Source organism: Drosophila gunungcola (genome assembly GCF_025200985.1).
Source record: "Drosophila gunungcola strain Sukarami chromosome X unlocalized genomic scaffold, Dgunungcola_SK_2 000056F, whole genome shotgun sequence".
NCBI classification, from domain to species: Eukaryota; Metazoa; Arthropoda; class Insecta; order Diptera; family Drosophilidae; genus Drosophila; species Drosophila gunungcola.
This window is the reverse complement of record NW_026453195.1, coordinates 424,029-445,450: the sequence shown is the minus strand read 5'-3', so window position 1 is coordinate 445,450 and position 21,422 is coordinate 424,029. Positions and strand designations below refer to the sequence as shown.

General features: G+C 44.6%; 4 protein-coding genes across 6 annotated transcripts; 2 read left to right on the top strand and 2 right to left on the bottom strand.

The window, feature by feature from the left end:
* The first annotated feature begins 189 nt into the window (after positions 1–189).
* On the top strand, positions 190–8,350 carry LOC128261164 (DNA-directed RNA polymerase II subunit RPB1). The gene is made up of 4 exons (XM_052994706.1): positions 190–618; positions 1,737–3,980; positions 4,050–6,294; positions 6,530–8,350. The coding sequence occupies exons 1-4, from the start codon at positions 538–540 to the stop codon at positions 7,627–7,629; spliced, it is 5,670 nt and encodes a 1,889-aa protein (XP_052850666.1). The 5' UTR covers positions 190–537; the 3' UTR covers positions 7,630–8,350.
* A 599-nt stretch (positions 8,351–8,949) lies between these two features.
* Positions 8,950–11,835, bottom strand: LOC128261141 (putative ATP-dependent RNA helicase BoYb). Its single transcript, XM_052994629.1, has one exon. It carries the CDS (start codon positions 11,797–11,799, stop codon positions 9,121–9,123), a length of 2,679 nt encoding a protein of 892 aa, XP_052850589.1. The 5' UTR covers positions 11,800–11,835; the 3' UTR covers positions 8,950–9,120.
* Positions 11,836–12,684: 849 nt separating this feature from the next.
* LOC128261145 (peptidoglycan-recognition protein SA) lies at positions 12,685–14,097 on the bottom strand. Its single transcript, XM_052994636.1, has 3 exons — positions 13,779–14,097; positions 13,121–13,239; positions 12,685–13,056 (listed from the first exon to the last, which is right to left on the bottom strand). The coding sequence occupies exons 1-3, from the start codon at positions 14,078–14,080 to the stop codon at positions 12,872–12,874; spliced, it is 606 nt and encodes a 201-aa protein (XP_052850596.1). The 5' UTR covers positions 14,081–14,097; the 3' UTR covers positions 12,685–12,871.
* A 2,386-nt stretch (positions 14,098–16,483) lies between these two features.
* Positions 16,484–21,422, top strand: LOC128261146 (uncharacterized). Of its 3 annotated transcripts, none has more exons than XM_052994640.1 (4): positions 16,484–16,804; positions 19,926–20,088; positions 20,148–20,336; positions 20,869–21,422. In XM_052994640.1, exons 2-4 carry the CDS (start codon positions 19,972–19,974, stop codon positions 21,046–21,048), a joined length of 486 nt encoding a protein of 161 aa, XP_052850600.1. In that variant the 5' UTR covers positions 16,484–16,804; positions 19,926–19,971; the 3' UTR covers positions 21,049–21,422. The 3 variants fall into 3 exon arrangements, with proteins under 3 accessions (XP_052850600.1, XP_052850597.1, XP_052850599.1); XM_052994637.1 differs by lacking the exon at positions 16,484–16,804 and adding an exon at positions 17,486–17,618; XM_052994639.1 differs by lacking the exon at positions 16,484–16,804 and adding an exon at positions 17,531–17,624.

The window sequence follows — 21,422 nt, the reverse complement described above, 5'->3', positions numbered from 1 at the left end:
TTAAATATTTGCAGTGAACATTGGATTTTGGGTACAAATGGTAATTTATTTATTCAAAATCGCTGAGACAAATGCATCTGTTTTGAATACGAAAGTGCCTGTCTTAAAATCTAGCTATAGCCAACCAAAGCCATTTAACATGCTGGCAACCTACGTCGCGTGACCGTATTCTGCCGTGGTCTTTTTGAACATCGACGCTGCGGTCACACTTATCGGTCGGCGTTGTCCGCGTTTTAACATCGCATCGCGTGAAAAAAGGGGTAATTCGCACTCGCAACCGTCTGTAGAGAACGAAAGTTGTAGAATGCAAGGCCTGGGAGCCAGCAACAAACAGTGATTGTTTACCCAGCTTTGTTTTTGCCAACGCTCCCGCAAATTCGCGACGGGCAGTTCCTTTTTTTTTTCGTTCGATTGCACGAGGTGAAAAGTGTGACGACGCAGCAGAAAAACAGAAAGCAGCGCAGCCCCACTTTCTGGGAATCGCAGTCGCCGTCGACAGTTTCCCCGCGCTAGTGGCCACCACTTCCGCCGAGCAGGATGAGCACCACCACGGACTCGAAGGCGCCCCTGCGCCAGGTGAAGCGCGTACAGTTCGGTATTTTGTCACCTGATGAAATTGTAAGTGCAGCTTCGTCCGACGCCATATTGAAAAAAAAAATTGCTAACGAGAATAAAAAATCGCAATCGCCCAAAACGCATTTAATTGGGGGGATATTTGCAAATAAATGGATATTATTAAATATACGCATATTTTGTTGCCCTCTGTGCGAGGTTAAATCTAAGGCAATCGAGTTGGGCACGCGTTCCATTATTTATGGGGATCGATCTGGGTCGGGAACACATCCTCTATATTTCGGATATTTAGGATGTTTGATTTGTTTTGTTAAGAGTGTAATGGATCTTGGTCGGCAAAATACCTTGCCTTTTCAGTTAGGTGTCCTTCATAAGTCAATTTGAACAAATATTATTATAACCAAAAGAGAAAGCACTATAACCATTTGCTTAAAATAAGTAAGACTAGGTTAAGATCAGTGAATTTCATGTTAATAATTTTGACGTTAAGCTGTAGTTTTTCCTTAAATAAAGTATACAGATAAGTTTTCTGTTCAAAATGCAACAAGTTGAGCCTCATTATAGACTAATCAAAATTATGTTTACATAGATAATAATCAACACACACATTGTGGTAAATTAAAACTCCATATTCCTTCAGTAAAACAATATACTTGGCTTTTTTTATAAATACTAGAAATCTATAAATAGCCCTCTACCCAAAGTATTAATTACTTTGATAGGGTTAAAATACAACAAATCTGTCTTGATGTTTACTTTTTTATAATAAGCTATAACACTTATCGGGTTCTTAAATTCAACAAAAAGTTTTTTTACAACGGTTAAACGGATAAATCATAAATTCCACAAATTTTCCATTGTAAATCTTTCGCAAGCCTGAGCTTATTTAAAAAAAAAACATTTTTTAGAAATGTATGTATCCTACATCTGTAACTTTTTCTCACTCTTACATTAAGGAGATGTACAAATTCAATAATATTTCGATATTTTTATAATATATTAATATTATAATAATATAGTATTAAAAAAGTAGTCAAGATAACCGAAAAAAGAGATAGTATAAAATTAATAATTTGTAATCCTTTGTAATCCTGTTAAGTTTCTATTAATATCTTGTATATATCGAACTTGAATGACTCATGGAACACCCTTTCTGCTTGCAGCGCCGCATGTCCGTCACCGAGGGCGGCGTCCAGTTCGCCGAGACGATGGAGGGTGGTCGACCCAAACTGGGCGGTCTGATGGATCCGCGCCAGGGCGTCATCGACAGGACGTCGCGCTGCCAGACGTGCGCCGGCAACATGACCGAATGCCCCGGCCACTTTGGACACATCGACCTGGCCAAACCGGTGTTCCACATCGGCTTCATCACCAAGACGATTAAGATCCTGCGCTGCGTGTGCTTCTACTGCTCCAAGATGCTGGTCTCGCCGCACAATCCCAAGATCAAGGAGATCGTAATGAAGTCCAAGGGACAGCCGCGAAAGCGTCTGGCCTATGTGTACGATCTGTGCAAGGGCAAGACGATTTGCGAGGGCGGCGAGGACATGGACCTGACCAAGGAGAACCAGCAGCCGGATCCGAACAAGAAGCCCGGTCACGGCGGTTGCGGTCACTACCAGCCGTCGATCCGGCGGACGGGACTGGATCTCACCGCCGAGTGGAAGCATCCCAACGAGGATTCTCAGGAGAAGAAGATCGTGGTGTCGGCGGAGCGTGTCTGGGAGATCCTCAAGCACATCACCGACGAGGAGTGCTTCATCCTGGGCATGGATCCCAAGTACGCTCGTCCCGATTGGATGATCGTCACCGTCCTGCCCGTTCCACCTTTGGCCGTGCGTCCGGCGGTCGTGATGTTCGGTGCGGCCAAGAATCAGGACGATTTGACCCACAAGCTGTCCGACATCATCAAGGCGAACAACGAGCTTCGCAAGAACGAGGCCAGTGGAGCGGCGGCGCACGTGATCCAGGAGAACATCAAGATGCTCCAGTTCCACGTGGCCACGCTGGTGGACAATGACATGCCCGGAATGCCCAGGGCCATGCAGAAGTCGGGAAAACCTCTCAAAGCCATCAAGGCGCGTCTCAAGGGCAAGGAAGGCAGGATTCGTGGCAACTTGATGGGCAAGCGTGTGGATTTCTCCGCCCGTACTGTCATCACCCCGGATCCAAATCTGCGTATCGATCAGGTCGGTGTGCCGCGTTCCATTGCCCAGAATCTGACCTTCCCCGAGCTGGTCACTCCCTTCAACATCGATCGCATGCAGGAGCTGGTGCGGAGGGGCAACTCCCAGTATCCGGGAGCCAAGTACATTGTGCGCGACAATGGCGAGCGTATCGATCTTCGCTTCCATCCGAAATCCTCTGACCTCCATCTGCAGTGCGGCTACAAGGTGGAGCGGCATTTGCGCGACGACGATCTGGTGATCTTCAACCGACAGCCGACGCTCCACAAGATGAGTATGATGGGGCACAGGGTGAAGGTGCTGCCCTGGTCGACGTTCCGCATGAACCTCTCCTGCACATCGCCCTACAATGCCGATTTCGACGGCGACGAGATGAATCTGCACGTGCCGCAGTCCATGGAGACGCGCGCCGAGGTGGAGAACATCCACATCACGCCAAGGCAGATCATCACGCCGCAGGCGAACAAACCCGTCATGGGCATCGTGCAGGACACACTGACGGCGGTGCGCAAGATGACCAAGCGCGATGTGTTCATCACGCGCGAGCAGGTGATGAATCTGCTCATGTTCCTGCCCACGTGGGACGGCAAAATGCCGCAGCCGTGCATCCTCAAGCCGCGTCCCCTGTGGACGGGCAAGCAGATCTTCTCTCTGATCATCCCCGGCAACGTGAACATGATACGTACGCACTCCACGCATCCGGACGAGGAGGACGACGGACCCTACAAGTGGATCTCGCCCGGCGACACCAAGGTAATGGTGGAGCACGGCGAGCTCATCATGGGCATTCTCTGCAAGAAGACGCTGGGTACATCGGCCGGTTCGCTGCTGCATATCTGTTTCCTGGAACTCGGTCACGATATCGCCGGTCGGTTCTACGGCAACATTCAGACCGTGATCAACAATTGGCTGCTGCTCGAGGGCCACAGCATCGGTATTGGTGACACCATTGCCGATCCGCAGACCTACAACGAGATCCAGCAGGCCATCAAGAAGGCCAAGGACGACGTGATAAACGTTATCCAGAAGGCCCACAACATGGAGCTCGAGCCCACGCCGGGCAACACTCTGCGTCAGACGTTCGAGAACAAGGTGAACCGTATCCTGAACGATGCTCGTGACAAGACTGGTGGCTCGGCCAAGAAGTCCCTCACAGAGTACAACAATCTGAAGGCCATGGTGGTGTCCGGTTCCAAGGGTTCCAACATTAACATCTCACAGGTGAGCTAGAGTTTTTCAATTCATTTGAGACCCCTCAATTCTGACCGCCTGGATTGTTTCTGTTTCCAGGTTATTGCTTGTGTGGGCCAGCAGAACGTGGAGGGTAAGCGAATCCCCTACGGATTCCGCAAGCGCACGCTGCCCCACTTCATCAAGGACGATTACGGTCCCGAGTCGCGTGGCTTCGTGGAGAACTCGTATCTGGCCGGCCTGACGCCCTCCGAGTTCTATTTCCACGCCATGGGCGGTCGTGAGGGTCTGATTGATACCGCTGTGAAGACAGCCGAAACCGGTTACATCCAGCGTCGTCTCATCAAGGCTATGGAGTCGGTGATGGTCAACTACGACGGAACGGTGCGTAACTCGGTGGGCCAGCTCATCCAGCTTCGTTACGGCGAGGACGGCCTGTGCGGCGAGCTGGTGGAGTTCCAGAACATGCCCACGGTGAAGTTGTCGAACAAGGCGTTCGAGAAGCGCTTCAAGTTCGACTGGAGCAACGAGCGGTACATGAGGAAGGTGTTCACGGACGATGTGATCAAGGAGATGACCGACAGCAGCGAAGCCATCCAGGAGCTGGAGTCGGAGTGGGATCGCCTGGTCGGCGATCGTGAAAGCCTGCGGCAAATCTTCCCCAACGGCGACTCCAAGGTGGTGCTGCCCTGCAACCTGCAGCGCATGATCTGGAACGTCCAGAAGATCTTCCACATCAACAAGCGCCTGCCCACGGATCTCTCGCCCATGCGGGTGATCAAGGGCGTCAAGGGATTGCTCGAACGGTGTGTCATTGTGACGGGCAACGATCGGATATCGAAGCAGGCCAACGAGAACGCCACGCTGCTGTTTCAGTGCCTGATCCGCTCAACGCTGTGTACGAAATACGTCTCGGAGGAGTTCCGTCTGTCCACCGAGGCCTTTGAGTGGTTGATCGGAGAAATCGAGACGCGTTTCCAGCAGGCCCAGGCCAATCCGGGCGAGATGGTGGGTGCCTTGGCTGCCCAGAGTTTGGGTGAGCCCGCCACCCAGATGACACTGAACACCTTCCATTTCGCTGGTGTGTCCTCGAAGAACGTGACACTGGGTGTGCCGCGTCTCAAGGAGATCATCAATATATCCAAGAAGCCCAAGGCTCCGTCGCTAACCGTGTTCCTCACTGGCGGAGCCGCCCGCGATGCGGAGAAGGCTAAGAATGTGCTGTGCCGGCTGGAGCATACCACGCTGCGCAAGGTCACGGCCAATACGGCTATTTACTACGATCCGGATCCGCAGAGAACGGTGATATCCGAGGATCAGGAGTTCGTCAATGTCTACTACGAAATGCCCGACTTTGATCCCACCCGCATCTCGCCCTGGCTGCTCCGTATCGAGCTGGATCGCAAGCGGATGACGGACAAGAAGCTGACCATGGAGCAGATTGCTGAGAAGATCAACGTGGGCTTCGGCGAGGACCTCAATTGCATCTTCAACGACGACAATGCCGATAAGCTGGTGCTGCGCATCAGGATCATGAACAACGAGGAGAACAAGTTCCAGGACGAGGACGAGGCCGTCGACAAGATGGAGGACGACATGTTCCTGCGCTGCATTGAGGCCAACATGCTGTCGGACATGACGCTGCAGGGCATCGAGGCCATCGGCAAGGTGTACATGCATCTGCCGCAGACGGACAGCAAGAAGCGCATCGTGATCACCGAGACCGGAGAGTTCAAGGCCATTGGCGAGTGGCTGCTCGAGACGGACGGCACCTCGATGATGAAGGTGCTGTCCGAGCGCGACGTGGATCCCATTCGGACGTCGTCCAACGATATCTGCGAGATCTTCCAGGTGCTGGGCATCGAGGCGGTGCGAAAGTCCGTCGAGAAGGAGATGAACGCCGTGCTGCAGTTCTACGGCCTGTACGTGAACTACCGCCACTTGGCCCTCCTGTGCGACGTGATGACCGCCAAGGGCCATCTGATGGCCATCACCCGTCACGGCATCAACAGGCAGGACACCGGTGCCCTTATGCGTTGCTCCTTCGAGGAGACGGTGGACGTGCTGATGGATGCCGCCGCCCACGCAGAAACGGATCCCATGAGGGGTGTGTCCGAGAACATCATTATGGGCCAGCTGCCCAAGATGGGCACCGGCTGCTTCGACCTGTTGCTAGATGCGGAGAAGTGTCGCTTCGGCATCGAGATCCCCAACACGCTAGGCAGCAGCATGCTGGGCGGCGCCGCCATGTTCATCGGCGGCGGATCGACGCCGAGCATGACGCCACCAATGACGCCGTGGGTCAATTGCAACACGCCGCGTTACTTCTCGCCACCAGGTCATGGTGAGTACATTTCTTGTCTTATAATTGCTGTTGTAGTTTCAATTTACAAGTCATTTTCCTAATTTTTTTATTTAGTGCTTAAAAAGCCAATTTGGCATATAAATTACGTAACGATAATAACAGAAACTAAATAACAAATACCTTTAAATCGTATACTTGAAAATATAGGCTTTAGTTTACTTATTTCGATATCCGCAACTAAACTTTTCCCTCTCTTTCTTTCTTGTGTTCACAGTGAGCGCCATGACTCCCGGCGGACCCAGTTTCTCGCCTTCGGCAGCCTCGGATGCCTCCGGTATGTCGCCCAGCTGGTCGCCAGCTCATCCGGGCTCATCGCCCAGCTCACCGGGTCCCTCGATGTCGCCGTACTTCCCGACCTCGCCGAGCGTGTCTCCCTCATACTCCCCAACAAGTCCGAACTACACGGCCTCATCGCCCGGCGGAGCCTCTCCCAATTACTCGCCTTCGAGTCCGAACTATTCGCCGACATCGCCGCTATATGCGGCTGCAAGTCCACGTTATGCATCCACAACGCCTAACTTCAATCCCCAGTCGACGGGTTACTCGCCATCTTCGTCTGGATACTCTCCAACATCTCCGGTGTACTCTCCCACTTCGCACTTCCAGTCGAGCCCGTCATTTGCTGGCAGCGGTAGCAACATGTACTCGCCGGGCAATGCGTATTCGCCCAGCTCGTCCAATTATTCTCCCAATTCACCGTCCTACTCGCCGACATCACCATCCTACTCGCCGTCGAGTCCTTCGTACTCACCTACATCGCCTTGCTATTCGCCGACGTCGCCTTCGTACTCGCCTACGAGTCCGAACTATACGCCCGTTACACCCTCTTACTCGCCGACCAGTCCGAACTACTCAGCCTCGCCGCATTATTCACCGGCCTCGCCAGCTTACTCTCAGACAGGGGTGAAGTACTCGCCGACATCGCCCACGTACTCGCCGCCATCACCGTCGTATGATGGCTCGCCTGGGTCACCGCAATATACACCAGGATCGCCGCAGTACTCGCCGGCCTCGCCCAAGTACTCGCCGACCTCACCGCTCTATTCGCCCAGCTCACCGCAGCACTCGCCCTCGAACCAATACAGTCCCACAGGATCGACCTACTCGGCGACGAGTCCGAGGTATTCGCCCAACATGTCCATCTACTCGCCGAGCAGCACCAAGTACTCGCCCACCTCGCCAACGTACACGCCCACGGCCCGCAACTACTCGCCCACGTCGCCTATGTACTCTCCGACGGCGCCATCACACTATAGTCCCACAAGTCCGGCCTACTCGCCCAGCAGTCCCACGTTCGAGGAGAGCGACGACTGAGGAAAGGAGGACGGGGGCAGTTCCCCCAGCACATCCCGATCCCCAGAAAGGTCGAGCCGTAGTTAAGACCCGTTTACGATCGATCTACGGAAGGTGGAGGGCAATTAAAAACCATTTAAAGTCCGCAAAACATAGCTGATAGATATCTCAAATAGATAAAAGTCATTACTGCTTTCATTTCCAATTTCAACTTATGTTCGCCGAATACGCCATGGAAATAGTTTCGCTTTTCTGAGAAAGTTAAAAAGAATTTAATGGAAAGCGAATTTCACCCCATTTCTATTTGCACATATAAGATAAAACTTGAAATGCGGGACAGGATGTAAAAGTTATTATTTGCTTGATGCTTGATTGCTATTGTTTACTTTAAAGTTTCTTGTCACTCCTATGCAACGGATTTTTAAATTTTTTTACTATTTTTTCTCTGGCCTAAAGTTAGTAGCAAGACCCTAGTTATAAGTTTGAAGAGAAAAAGTAAACGGGATAACTTAAGTGCGTCATTCAACCAGTAAACACCAAACACTATATGTAGCGTTTTCCATATAAACTATGGTTTAATCAACCCGCTAAGTTGTTTTCGCCAGCAAAATGTTTCAAAAGTTTCTTAACTTTTGTATCCAAATATAAAGACCGCTGTCATGCATATATTACTATCTATATATTCATATATATTTTTATGACCAAAACCGAAAACTTTTTGTAAATTATGACACAAAATAAACAGGTAGAAAAATATTAAATAAAAAAACAAAACCTACTCAAAACAGCCGTTTATTTATTTCAGTAAGTTTATGTTTCTGTTCTTCTTTAATCAGTATTGAAAAAGCCAGTTTACACAAATATAGATTTTTATTTTCGTTAAAATAAGTAAAAAAAAAAAAATTACAACTTTTTGTGAACAAATGCAGTTTGATCATTTTGTTTATCTTTGAACGTATTGAACAAGTCAATTTACACAGATATACAGACTTCATTTTCGTTAAAACAAGTAATGAAAAAAAATTACATCTTTTTGTGAATAAATACAGTTTGATCATTTTGTTTATCTTTGAGCAGAGTTGAACAAGTCAATTTACACAGATATACTGACTTCATTTTTGTTTAAACAAGAAGAAAGTTTCTGTTAAGTGATTTCAAAACAACGTTTGATTACTTTGTTCTTTGATCAGTATTGAATCAGTCAATTTACACAGATTCATAAATTTTCATTTTCGTTAAAGTTAGTTTACACAGATACATATAAAGATCTTCGTAAAAAAAGTAAAAAAAAAAAAAATTACAACCTTTTGTGAATAAATGCAGTTTGATCATTTTGTTTATCTTTGAACAGTGTTGAGCAAGTCGGTTTACGCAGAAATACAGATTTACATTTTCGTTAAAGCAATGTAAAAAAAAGATTTAAAATTTTTGTGAATCAATTGAAGTTTGATTTAAACGCGAAACGTTTAAAATTCATTTTTAAGTTTGTTATTCGGGTATTTCACTGTAGTCTTAACGATCAATGTCGTCCAGATTCTGCTCTTCGTCTTCACTTTCATCGCTGTCTTCGTCTTCACTTTCATCGCTGTCTTCGTTCAAATAACCGAAATCGTAATCACCTCCTATTACGTACAAGTCAAATTCCCAGGTAGTGGTGTTCTGATGGTAGATCAACGGTCGTACCACCATGTGCGGTATTGGGGATTGTGTCTGAGCTTGGTTAACTGGATCGATGCCCGCTTGAGTGGAGTCCTGTCTGGACGATGAGGTAGGATCTCCCTTCTGTAAGAGGGCGCAGTTTACAAAACACTCGTTCAGCACGGCAATTGGTTCTTTTTTTGATTTCGGCCCGGCACCTTCTTTAGTTTTGACGGATGGTTTGGCCGTCTGGTTATTTGATGCGTCTTCAATCGTAGGTTTAGTTTCCAGCAACTTCTGCTCCAGAACATCCTTCTCCTCCTTCTCTCCTATATCTTTTTCTATGAACACCTCCCCGAAAAAGTTCAGGATCATGTTGGCCGCTTTCTCACATCTTTTTGCCAAAGTGGTCTTGACAAGTTCCTCGGCAAGATTCAGACGCGGCAGATGCACATCGAGTTGGTCCTCATACACGATGGCCACCAGATCCCGGACGTACAGTGTGCCTGCGGTGGCGAACTGAATTTTGGACTGAAGAAAGTAGTCCTTGGGCAATTGGGTCAGCATTAACTTGACATTGCGGCCATCCTCTTCAGTCCAGCTGCGTTCCCCGGTGTACGGCACCAACCCGAGCAATCGCAGATCGCTGGCCAACGGTGGCTCCCGCTGTACTGACTCCGGACACTGGAACAGAAGTCCGCAGGTGGTGGAGAAGATGCGCGTGTCCACGTCCACGGCCTGGACTTTCACCGGCAAATCGGATTGGACTATATTGACGTTCTGTATGGTCGCCACTGCCAGCACGCGAACCCGCTCCTTAGCGATCGTGCTTTGGTATATACAGATGGCTCCGACCACCGGTGGCCAGTAGTGAGTCGATGCCATTTCCAGCTTGTGCAGCATGCGAATCTCCTGCACTTCCGGATGGGGCAGCGTCTGCCAGCTGCCTTGCAGCGGCATGTGCTCCAGTAGGCGAACGCAAAAGTGCGTCGGCGAGTAAACCTTAACCAACTGCACCTTGACATCTCCGGATGCAGGTATGTGGTCAGGACGTCTGTCCAAATGACTTACGTTATGACGATCCTGGCAGACTGGATCGTAGCACTTGCCCAGCACTAGAATCTGGCTGCACAGAGCTTGCTGGTCGCTCTTGGCTTTGTCCATCTCCTGGCGTATACGCTTGGCCACCGCCACTACGCCGGGATCCACCTCCTGGTGCAGCTGCACAAAGTCCACAAGAAGCGGAAGTTCCTGGTGGTTGTTTTCGTCAAGGAGCACCAGAGAATGCAATGGCACCTTCACTGGGTTGGCTTTGGCTGCCAGACTGTTGCTTAGATTGCCGGACAGCATGAGGTGTCTCATTTTGAACTTGCTCCACGAGTCGCTCATGCTGTAGTGGATCAGGGTGTGCGCATCTCGGATGCTCAGCTCCTTGCAGTTGTCTGTGCATAGTAAAATAACGCCGCGACTATTCGGCACCTGCTGGAGAGCAGGCAGGTTTGAGTTCTGGTAGTAGGGCTGGCAGTTGTAGGCCTGATCCCTCAGAGCCTTCTCTAGGCGCTGCATATGCCAATCATCGACGCAGTGAATCACCGTGCGGTATTCGTGGGGAGGACGTTGGCGCAGCAACTGGACCACTGCATTGACTTTGGCTGATGAGCGAACCAGAGAAACATTCATGCGTGTTCCACCGTACAGAGCTGCCTCCATTATGTCGCCGATGACCAGAGCAGGGTTGCCATTGAGTGCTCTTAGTTTGGCCATTAGCGTGGAGCTATATGACTGGGACACCATCACCACCTGGGGCGAGTGTGTTAGGGGCATGATCTTCCGCAGCACCTTCTGCACGCCCTCCAGCTGATCCGCGGACATCAGATCCACATCATCGTAGACCAGGAACTGAAGGTCGGAAAAGCGCCTCAGACAAGGAGCCTCCTGCCATAACCAGACCAGCTGGGTAGGGGTGGTCACCAGGCAACCCACTCCATTCAGGAGCCGCAGAAAGAACTCCGAACTCTTGGTCGAGGGAACGTTGAGGGTTAGGGTGAAGCACTCCTCGTTAAATGCCCTGGGCAGCAGGGCGTGGCACAGGTCGCTCACTTGGCGGACGCGACCCAGATCGGGCACCAGAATCAGGGCTATGGGGCCAAGCTGCCCCTGCGGCCAGGCTCCCGGCTCCAGATCCTTCAGCTGGCTCATGCTTTCCGTGATGGCCTTGAAAACCGCATGGCAAACGGGTGGCATGTACGCAAGGGTGCGACCACTGCCCGAAGCACCCACAATCATGGCGCCTTGTTCGGCTCCTCCGGCCAAATGTGGCCATGTGTAGCTCTGCAGGCGGAGCAGTTTGTCCAAGCCCAGTTTCCTCATGCGCTCCAGGATGTGCGGCAGCAGGCAGACCTCTGTGAATTGGCGAGCTGGACGCAGCTCGCGTCTGGCATGGGCCAACACAAATTCGGAGCAGTTGTCTTCCACCAGCGGGCGGATGACATCCTTCGCATTGCTGCTTGAGCTGGAGCAGTTTCTCTGCCAGATCTTCTTGAAGTCCTCCATTTGTTGGCCAATTTTTGCTCGGAAATATTTCGCACCTTATTCTTACCGCACTGAAATCCAAATGAAAAGCACATGGCAAACTCATCCGTTATCGATCAGCTTGAGGACGCCATTTTGAATTAGCGAAACGGCTGGGATTGGGTCATCCGCCGTCCTTTAAGTCACAGTGGCGTATGCTAAATTTTTTTGCGAGGGGTCTTTATCCATAAAACTCTTTTAGAATTCCTTTTGGCGGCTTTTATTTTATTTGAATGCTATTTGTTAGTGGTTAAATGGTAATCTGAACTTTTAAATAATGCCTTATATCTATATTGTGTTCAAATTGCTGCCGGGAGGATCGTTAACCTCCAAAACCCCCAATTCTTTTTCGACAACGCCTCTGGTACAAAAAAACAAAGATGGCCGCCACGCCATTTAAATTCATTCGCGCCAAGAATTTAGAGTTGCACCCAAAAAACATCGGATTTATATCGGCTAGAAACGTGCGATTAGGAACGCAAGGTTAGCAACGTAAGCTTAGGAACGTAAGTTTAGGAACGTTAATTCCAATGTCAAGGAACAACTAAACAATTTAAAAAGGGTGGTTTTTTATATTCGGTAAAAAAAGAACAGAGCAAAAGGAAAGGTCAGAAACAAATTTTCTCAGGATATACAATTTGTTAATATTTTTATTAACTTTAATTTTTTGATTGGCTTTTCTTTAGAGATCAACACATAAGGAATTATTTAATTTATATTATTTTTCTCAAATTAAGTGTATATATTTGTAGTTTATTCGCATAACTTTCATATTATAGTTTTAAAAATCAATAGTTTTTTTTTTAATAATATCCAAGAGATTTTATTTTGCTGTCTTTTAAAGCATTATTTAAATGTGCAGAAATGTTTACGGTCTCTTATTATTTGTCGTTTAATTATGATTTACGCTTTACATTAAAGTTGAATGCACAAAAGTATGCGTTTTTTTAATGGAAGTGTATTGGAAGGCCATTAATAACTGTAAATTCCAGCTGCCCGTCAATCGGTTATCGAAGCTTTCGTCACAACGAAGAGAGTGTATTTTTGTGGAATTTCAGGGATTTGAAAGCCAGTGCGGCCACTCCTGGATCTCGTTATAAAGCGTCAGTCCTGGACTCTGGGTGCTGATCACCTGGGAACCGGCGATCAGGGCGTAATCTTCGCTCAACTCCCCCTGTCGCACCCCGCAGGCCAGAAGACTTTTGGCCGCCTGCAGAGCCGCATCCGTTGGAAGTTTATCTGTCGGGGTTTGAGGACATGTAGTGCTCCATCTGCAGGAGATGATCAGCTCACAGCAACTCACCCACGAAGTTCCCGATGAAGGCTATGCCCGTGCCATTGCCGTTGTAGCCATAGGTGTGGGCTCCTCGCAATCCCCAGCCAGTGCCCTCGTAAACAATGCCATCACTGCCGATCAGAAAGCTGTAAGAGATCGCCGGTTACTCAAGTAGGTAGTTACTTAAAAACGCACTAAAGCTACGCTTTCCTATTGCTGTGGCTTAAAAATAAGTATTTAACAGCCCTTTATATATGCTGTATGTTAAATAAAAACTAAAAACCTGTTTTTTTTTTTATATTAAACCTTTAAACCTTTGCCTACTCGGGTAGGTAGTTACTTGAAAACCCACTAGAACAACGCTTTTATATTGCAGTGTCTTAAAATTAGTATTTACTAGCCCTTCCTTAAAAATACCGTTTGTATTTATAATTATATATTAAACCTAAACTAAAGTTATTAAACCCTTAAGCCTTTGTCCCAGTTCAATTCAGAACTAGCCTACCGACTTAGTTCATCTTATAAACCAAAAACCTGAGATATTTTTAAGCTACTTCTTATGCCAAGTTATTAAATAACATAACGAACATCCTTATAGGTATTTAAAACTTAATCCAAAAGTAGACATAACATAGAGCGCTGCCTCTATATTATGCCTATTTATTGCCTATTAAACCAGCCTTACTTGTAACTGATATCATTGTAGTTCAACTCCTTTTGATGATAAGTCTGCATGTTCTGAAGAATATCGGCACACTCTATCAAACCGCTGCACTCGCCGGTGACCGTGTGATGGATGACCACGTAGCGGATGGGACGGATTTGGTAATGGAGGCCCAGCGATGGCTTACCGCCCCATTGGCGCTTCAGCTTGATGGTCGGACAGTTGTCCGCCCGATGACGCGCCTTTCCGGCGGCCACTATCACTAGAATCGCCGCCACCATCGTCACCACCAAAAACAGCGATCCAATGCGAGCGGGAAACATTGTGTGCCAAGATCTGATGCCGGATGAGAACTGCTCTCGGCGGCTTATCAGCCCAGCCGGTTTTATCACCGCCAGCGATCCGAGCTTTCGCCATTTATTCTCGAGCTTACGATCCGCCAGAGCTACCAGGGGACTCCCGTCCTCCGACCGTCACCCGATCTTCCGATCTCTCGACTTCGATTTCGCGTTCCTTGTTCGGTTCTTTTTCTGTACCACCATATAAAACAGGTTGCAAACCGACCTGCGTTGGCATTTCCGATTTCCAGCTGGTGACGAATGTTTCCCCGAAGTTATAAAGGGTTTGACAATATATATTTGTTTGCAAATAACATAATAATAATCAATTTTATTTAGCATATTGGAAGCAATGGACTGATAACGGGGATTTGGAGCGTAGGCACAGCAACAACTTCATTCTTCACAATACAAACTTTGTGAGAATGCTAGGGTTCTGAACAGTGAGCTCAAACAAATGGGAAAATCTACCATACCACTTAATTTTCTATTTTCTTTAGCCGTGCAGAATCTCTAACAGTTTTCGCTTATAAAATTAATTTTAATTTTAATAAAATTAATTTAATTTTTATCCAAACAAAGCATAGTCTTTTGCCAACACTTTAACATATCTAGTGCTTTATAAGAAATGTTAATGTTGTAAGATTTCTGATTCAACTACATAAATTAAAACTTAAAGTTGAGCCAGAAGAGCACACTTTAAACTGCACCAAAATAATTTAGAATTGTTGTATTTTTGTTTTTTTCTTAAAAAAATAAAAAGAAAATGCTGTTATTATCCTTAAAATATTTTGTATTTTTACAGGATCTCAGTAAAGATCTTTCATCTGATCAAGAAGTTCGTGCCCGTCGGGATCGGCAATTAAGACCAAGAAAACAGGGTGAGTAGCAACTGTTCAGCGATATTGTTTAGTTCTGAAATTACTTTAGTGTTTTCTAACGCTTTTTCTGTTCTAACTTTTGTTGAAAAAGAGTTGAAGAGTACAACAAAAAAAGATCATTATCTGATCGCAAGCAGATCAGAAAATGTTCTTTAAATGTTCTTCAAACGAAAGGAAGATAAACATATTAAATAAATTGACGATACTTGCATGTACTAAGCAATTGCATTGATCCACCCGAAAAGAAATCACTCGTCTCGCCCACAACTATTCATAATCACGACATGCATGCCGACATGTCGAACATTCATTCAACCAGTGATCAATGCAATTAAATAATAAGTGCTAATGTTCCCCTTATGTGGTTAATGGGTAACGGCAAACCTATTTTACCCTAAAATGGAAGAAGAAGGTACGCTTTTAAGGTTGGTAACTTGTTGTGTATCGGAGAGACTTTTTAATATTGGGTCAAAGGCAAGCAAGTGTTATTTACGATTCCGTAATTAAATTTACCCTTTCCCGGTAAATTTTGTATCTTATTGCTTGAATATATTATTTTAAATAAATAAATTGCAGAGTTCATAAAAAAAGGTTGAAAAAACTTAAGGAAGCAAAACCTGTGGTTTTAAATGTTCGAACTCTTATTTAAATATTAAACTATATTTTATTTTAGGTAAAAGCATTGGACCAACTATGCAGTCTACTTAGAATGAAGTTTTACTAAGTTGAAAAATTCTTTCATGCATAGAAGAACCTAATAATTGACATGATTTTAATGCCTTGTCTCTATAAATTGCCCATTACTCATGGTGAGTATTTGCATGCCTTAAGGTTCTCCTCCGAAGGCGATCCGCATTGCTTATGCATTACGCTACCAGCTTGATGAGCAGCTCTGTTTTTTCATTCATTGTGTTTCATTTGTGTTATTGATAAAAGCTATTTGGCTGATAACTGCCACCCACTGGGGCGGCGGATTTTCGCTATTGCTGCATTACTCATAGCCCTCTCTCAAAATGTTACTGCTACACAGAGAACAAAAATTATTTGGCTTGAAATTATAGTCCCAAAAAACAGGATGAACTAAAAAGTATTTAAAATGCTTTTGGTAAAATTTTATTTCAAAAAGTTGAAACAAATGTTTTCTTAAAAATGTATATAATACAAATATTTAAAAACAGTTCAATCAATCTAGTTTTAAAGCAGCAGCCTCAGTTTCATTTATAAATAAGGATCTGCAACTTTTTATATCAACTAATATATATATTTATTTTTTTAGGAAAAAATTGCTTTTCATTGTCTTTACCTAATCTCAATTGCTATAAAATTAATTTCATCAATACTGAGAGTTGATGACAGACCTTAAAAGATTGGTATGTCATTATAAATATTTTGTTGTTCTATGAAAATCAAAGACCTTTATTTCTTGCAGTGCACTCTCTTTCGCCTTCACCCACTCTGTGTACTCTCCATTCAGGTGGCGCTGAGTCAGAGGAAAAGTTTGAGGAGCTTTGATGGTCCACCAGCGACCGACTACCAAGTTTAATTACTTCCTTTTTAATTGACAATCGGAGGGCGGTTAATGAACAGTGTCAAGGGGGCGTGGCCGGAGCCTAGTTGCACTTGAAGATTACAAATATTAAGGTTGGCCGCCCCGCCGTTCGGCCGCTCACACGATGACATCATGACGTCAGGCGTCATTTATACCGCGATAGCCAGTCAAGTCAATGCGGTCGCCGCCTTTCGTTGAGCACAACTTGTTGGCGTTGGCTGAATTGCCTTGCGGATTCCCTGCACACAAACAGCTCCGGGTAGCATCGACCAGGCCAAGGTGAGTACGTCCGAGCTCCTACCTTGAAATCCCCAATATTTATAATACCAAATCTGGGTAAATCTCTGCTCTTTTTTTTTTATTTTACTCTTACTTTCCTTTTTGCTTATCTTAAATAATATTTAAATAATGTTTTAATATCAATTAAAATAAACATGTAAAACATATATCTTTACCAATTCGGGAAATTTAAAAATATGTTTAATATTACATACCCTTTTTCAATATTTTTGCGGTTTTTGCTTAAAACGCTTGTAAGTTGTGATTAACAATTTGAATACTAATACAAAAAAAAAAGATAGTGGAGATTAAATATTGGTTAGTAACAATAGTCTGTAGACCTTCATTTTAAGTTAAAAGATGCTTGTAATATTATTGTAAAATTTGTAAGTTTGCAGGGTTGTCGCAGTAATCTTTGGTGATTTAAAAGGAAATTAACTAATGAAGGCATACAATAAGAATTTAGTATTTTGGACTACTTTTTAAAGTGCTTTCAAGTCTCTAGAGTTGCCGTTATCATTCGCTATCATTTTCGGGTAATTGTCACGTAATGCGGGTGCTTTCCAGGGTATCCGGTGGGTCGAGTCGCAGTAAATCCGTCTGGAAGCCTTCTGCTACCTCTTGTTTTGTTTTCGCTCGCTGCTGCGTCGACTGCGACGCAAAAATCGAGGCAGAAGCAGCGACTGCCAAAACGCTTTTATTTTTCAGTTTTCGGTTTCAGTTTCGTTTGCGACGTGCGCGCGAAAAGACACAAAAGTCGTATAGTGCGAGAAAAAAACCAGTTGGCCGAGTCCTACGACGAATTTTGAGAAAAGTAAGAGTAAGATCCACACCAAAAGCTATAGATATAGAGGAACACCCTTTTGTTTTGCCAGTACTATATGTGTTTTTTTTATTTTATTTTTTGTGTTTTTGTATATTCAAAAAGCGCGAGGATTTTCGAATTTTTGGTACTTTGCTGTGCAATAAAATGTTGCTATTTTTTCTTATAAGTATTTTCACTGTTTGGCCATTAAACTGCATTATTATTGGCGGCGATGATATCATTTCCAGAGTTCGAAATCGCGAAACGAATGCGAATCGTGTTTGCTGGTGAATGCAGTAAGAAAATTTTCTTATCAGCAAGTTGGTTTTAGTTTTTTTTGTTTTCAATAATGATTGGCTGTTGTTATTTAGAAATTGGTAAAAGCGGCCTTTTTCATCTTTTATCTTGTTCTTTGAGAAAAAGCTCTAAGGGCCCAAGCAACCTGTTGCCCAAGTTGGTTAGCATACATATGTGTTGAAGTCGTGATATCATATTATTCTTGGGCGGAAATCCGCCGCCCAATCATCATTCAAAATATTTCGTTTTTTGTTTTCGCTTATGTCGCACATGGTTTCAGTTCTAGTTCTGTGTTTTGTTTTTTAATTTTGGTTTCGGTTTAAAGCTTTGGAATTGGGGCCACACCCCTTATCAACCCCTTACCTCACCCCTGGGATATACACAATGTGTACATATTTATATCACTTCTGTGAATTTTGATGAGCATCATCATCATCATCATCATCATCAAAATAGTCTGTAAGTTATTGCGTCACCGATGGCGTCATCGTCTTGACTTCACTAATGCGTCGTCGATTTTAAGGAAGGCCTGAATTCTAAAATCCAATCCCCATCCCATTCCACATTCCATGAGACTTTCAAACACGTTTGGTTTCTGTTTTCAGAGTTTGCCTTCACTCTTTATTACAAAAATTCTTAATTAATTTTGATTCTGAATTTTTGAAATTCTTAGGCACCCCTTAAATTTATTTTATTCCTTATTTAAGATATTTATTTACATATCTATTCATTATTATTTACAAATTATTTTTGTTTTTCAACACTTTCAATTTGTTTTAATCCTTATTTTGTTTTATGGTTTGGATTTGTCCATCAACAACATTTCCAAATGGGCAATTTCCAATCTCAATCAGTTTATTTATAAACGATGTTAGGTTTTGTGTGTTAAACTCCAACTCCTTCCGTTTTATTTGTTTTAAGCTATCTTCTTCGCACAGCGTTAAACGGGTTTTATTTGTTTGTTTACCACGGTTTTTTGGTTTTATTGGTAAACAAATTGGACACCGTTTGAAGTCGGAATAAAGTCTTTATTAACAATCGGCTTTCCAGATATACTCTAACCAGAATTAATCAAATCGAACGGCGAAATGAAGCGGTTCTGGAATTCGCAAACATTATCCATTAAACCCCACACCCACAGCATCTGTACACATTAAGTGTGTGCCCCAATTTCGGGATCGCTTTTTCTCAGCTTTTCCAACGAACAGCAGGCAGCAGACCATAAAGTTCATGACGTTACGGAATATATATAAACATCTGACCGTCTCCATTCCTAGGCAAACATATAGACGAGCGATTTATCTATTCTGTTCGCTTGCCGATCCCCGAAAAGGGGGGGACTTGTTGAAAGGGGTCCGTCCGGATCGGTCAAGTAAATAGATTTTTACCGATTCCGATTCCGATTCTCCCACTGCCGCCTGATGCTTCAATAACGCTTTTGGCGCTTTTTCGCCTGCCCAGTTTCGTTCGCTCGCCGAGGCCGGCATTGAAAAATTGTTTTAAAATTAGACAAAAACCAAAAAATCCAAAACAAAAACAGCAACAGCAACAGCAACAAATAGATGGACGAAAATACACAAACATTGTGTGGATACTGTGCAGATCGATGGGCGTGGCAAGGGCGTTCGATCTGTAACAGCTGGCCAAAAGAACAAAAACACGCCATATGAATTACGATATTGGGCGAGATGTTGGAAAACAAGTAGACTTACTCATATTTTCCTCAAATTTTTATTCTTGGTTAAGCTTTGATTATCAGGAGAGGAATCTGCCATGGAACGTAATCATGTTGATATATACAGCATGAATCACCCACAAAAAAAAAAAACAGGCATTTGTGTTGTTTGGTGCTTGGCAAACATTTATGACTAGTTGGAAATATTTTTAAAACTTTAATTTAATTTTAATCTTATCCAAAATAAATTATTTTAAAAATATAAAAAAAACCCGCTATGACAGCATCGTTTTGATCTAATACTTTACTTGTATTTTTAACCAAGTGTGTTTTGTCGATTTCAGACCCCACCTTTAATACCCCCAAAAGAACCACCGAAACAAAGCCAAGATGTCGCACTCAGTGACCATTACCCGCACCACCACCAGCACCACCAACACCTCCTACATTGTCCTGAACACGGGCTATCTGAAGACCTTCCCCGGAATTCTCAAGCTCTTCCAGCTGGTGAGTTAAATACCAATAGTGCGTTTAAATTGAAATTAACCAGAATTGTGTTGGTGCAGATCATTGGTGCCGCCATTGTGGGTATTCTGGCATATAACTATCAGGATTACCGCAGCTATTACAGCCGGGGCCAGCAGGATCTGTTCCAGTATCTCATGGCCGTGACCTTTATGATAGGAACGTTTTGCTTACTCCTTGCCTGCCTCACGTCGCTGAGTACGGGTGGCATTATTGCCAAGACGATCTATGTGAGTACTATTCGTGTTACAGAAATGTCTAAGAAAAGCGATATTGAATAACAAATGTTGAAAACCACAGAAAATTATCAGGAAAATACAATAGAATGAAGTTTGTAATTACTTACATAGTTCGGTGTCTTAATGAATAAGGTTGAAAACCTGTAGTAAAGGGACTTTTAAATACACATCTTAATAATTTTATATAGAAATTGAATTCAAAAATTATTTCTTAACAAATTTTTTATTTTCATATTGGGATGTTTGAGAAATTTTACGAGATTTTAAAATATATCGCTTTGCTTGATTCTTCAAGTTTTGTGCAACTTTTGGAGTTTAAAACCGTTGTTCAAATACATTTCCCTACTTTTTACTGATTTATATATCCCTACTTTTCCTTCGTTTTATTTCCCTACATTTCAATACTTTATATTTCCCTTACTTTCCGTTACAACAACAAGAAAATGTCCTGTATTGGTTATTATAATTTGTAGTAATAAAGTTTACAAACATGACCAAATTTGAATACCCATTATTTTTGCAGGAGCTGATTTACCACAGCGTTGCCGCCATCCTGATCCTCGTTTCGTCCACCTTCCTGCTGATCCGGTTGCGTGACGTGAAGCACGACGCCTATATGGTGGCCGGCGTTTTGGGATTGGTCAATGCGGTGCTGTACTTCATCAGCGCCTTCTTGGCCCATCGGTCCTACCGCGGCATTTAAGCATTAAAACCAACCAAAACCCACCCCCACTCGGCAACTCCCGCAAAACTTTTGCAACTCCCCTCAGCGAGTGTTCAAGTGGAATCAGCAATCTCGAAGCATTTGTTCTTCCCACATCGACATCCACATCCACATCCACTTCTAACCATCGGATCGGCCAGACGGAGGAGGCGAGAGCCCGGGCGTAGTAGATGTACAGAAAGTGGGTGCCAATCGGCGGAATCTTTGTTGTACCGTGAAACGTTCTTTGGCGCTAGTTACACTTACTTATATTTTAACTGATCTATACAACTTTTTTTTGTCTCACTTTCTTTTATACCAAGCAATTGTCATCTATTCGAATAAAGATGTGTGTCTATATGTTTTTCTATAAA

What these genes read in the sequence shown, in the direction of transcription:
- LOC128261145 (XM_052994636.1), bottom strand. Translation starts at nt 14,080, where the DNA reads ATGTTTCCCGCTCGCATTGGATCGCTGTTTTTGGTGGTGACGATGGTG. An exon ending in TACAATGATATCAGTTACAA is followed by an intron (nt 13,240 to 13,778) that starts GTAAGGCTGGTT and finishes GATCTCTTACAG; the next exon opens with CTTTCTGATCGGCAGTGATG. An exon ending in CTTCATCGGGAACTTCGTGG is followed by an intron (nt 13,057 to 13,120) that starts GTGAGTTGCTGT and finishes AAACCCCGACAG; the next exon opens with ATAAACTTCCAACGGATGCG.
- LOC128261141 (XM_052994629.1), bottom strand. Translation starts at nt 11,799, where the DNA reads ATGGAGGACTTCAAGAAGATCTGGCAGAGAAACTGCTCCAGCTCAAGC.
- LOC128261146 (XM_052994640.1), top strand. Translation starts at nt 19,972, where the DNA reads ATGTCGCACTCAGTGACCATTACCCGCACCACCACCAGCACCACCAAC. An exon ending in TTCTCAAGCTCTTCCAGCTG is followed by an intron (nt 20,089 to 20,147) that starts GTGAGTTAAATA and finishes GTGTTGGTGCAG; the next exon opens with ATCATTGGTGCCGCCATTGT. An exon ending in TTATTGCCAAGACGATCTAT is followed by an intron (nt 20,337 to 20,868) that starts GTGAGTACTATT and finishes TTATTTTTGCAG; the next exon opens with GAGCTGATTTACCACAGCGT.
- LOC128261164 (XM_052994706.1), top strand. Translation starts at nt 538, where the DNA reads ATGAGCACCACCACGGACTCGAAGGCGCCCCTGCGCCAGGTGAAGCGC. An exon ending in CCAACATTAACATCTCACAG is followed by an intron (nt 3,981 to 4,049) that starts GTGAGCTAGAGT and finishes TTCTGTTTCCAG; the next exon opens with GTTATTGCTTGTGTGGGCCA. An exon ending in CTTCTCGCCACCAGGTCATG is followed by an intron (nt 6,295 to 6,529) that starts GTGAGTACATTT and finishes TTGTGTTCACAG; the next exon opens with TGAGCGCCATGACTCCCGGC.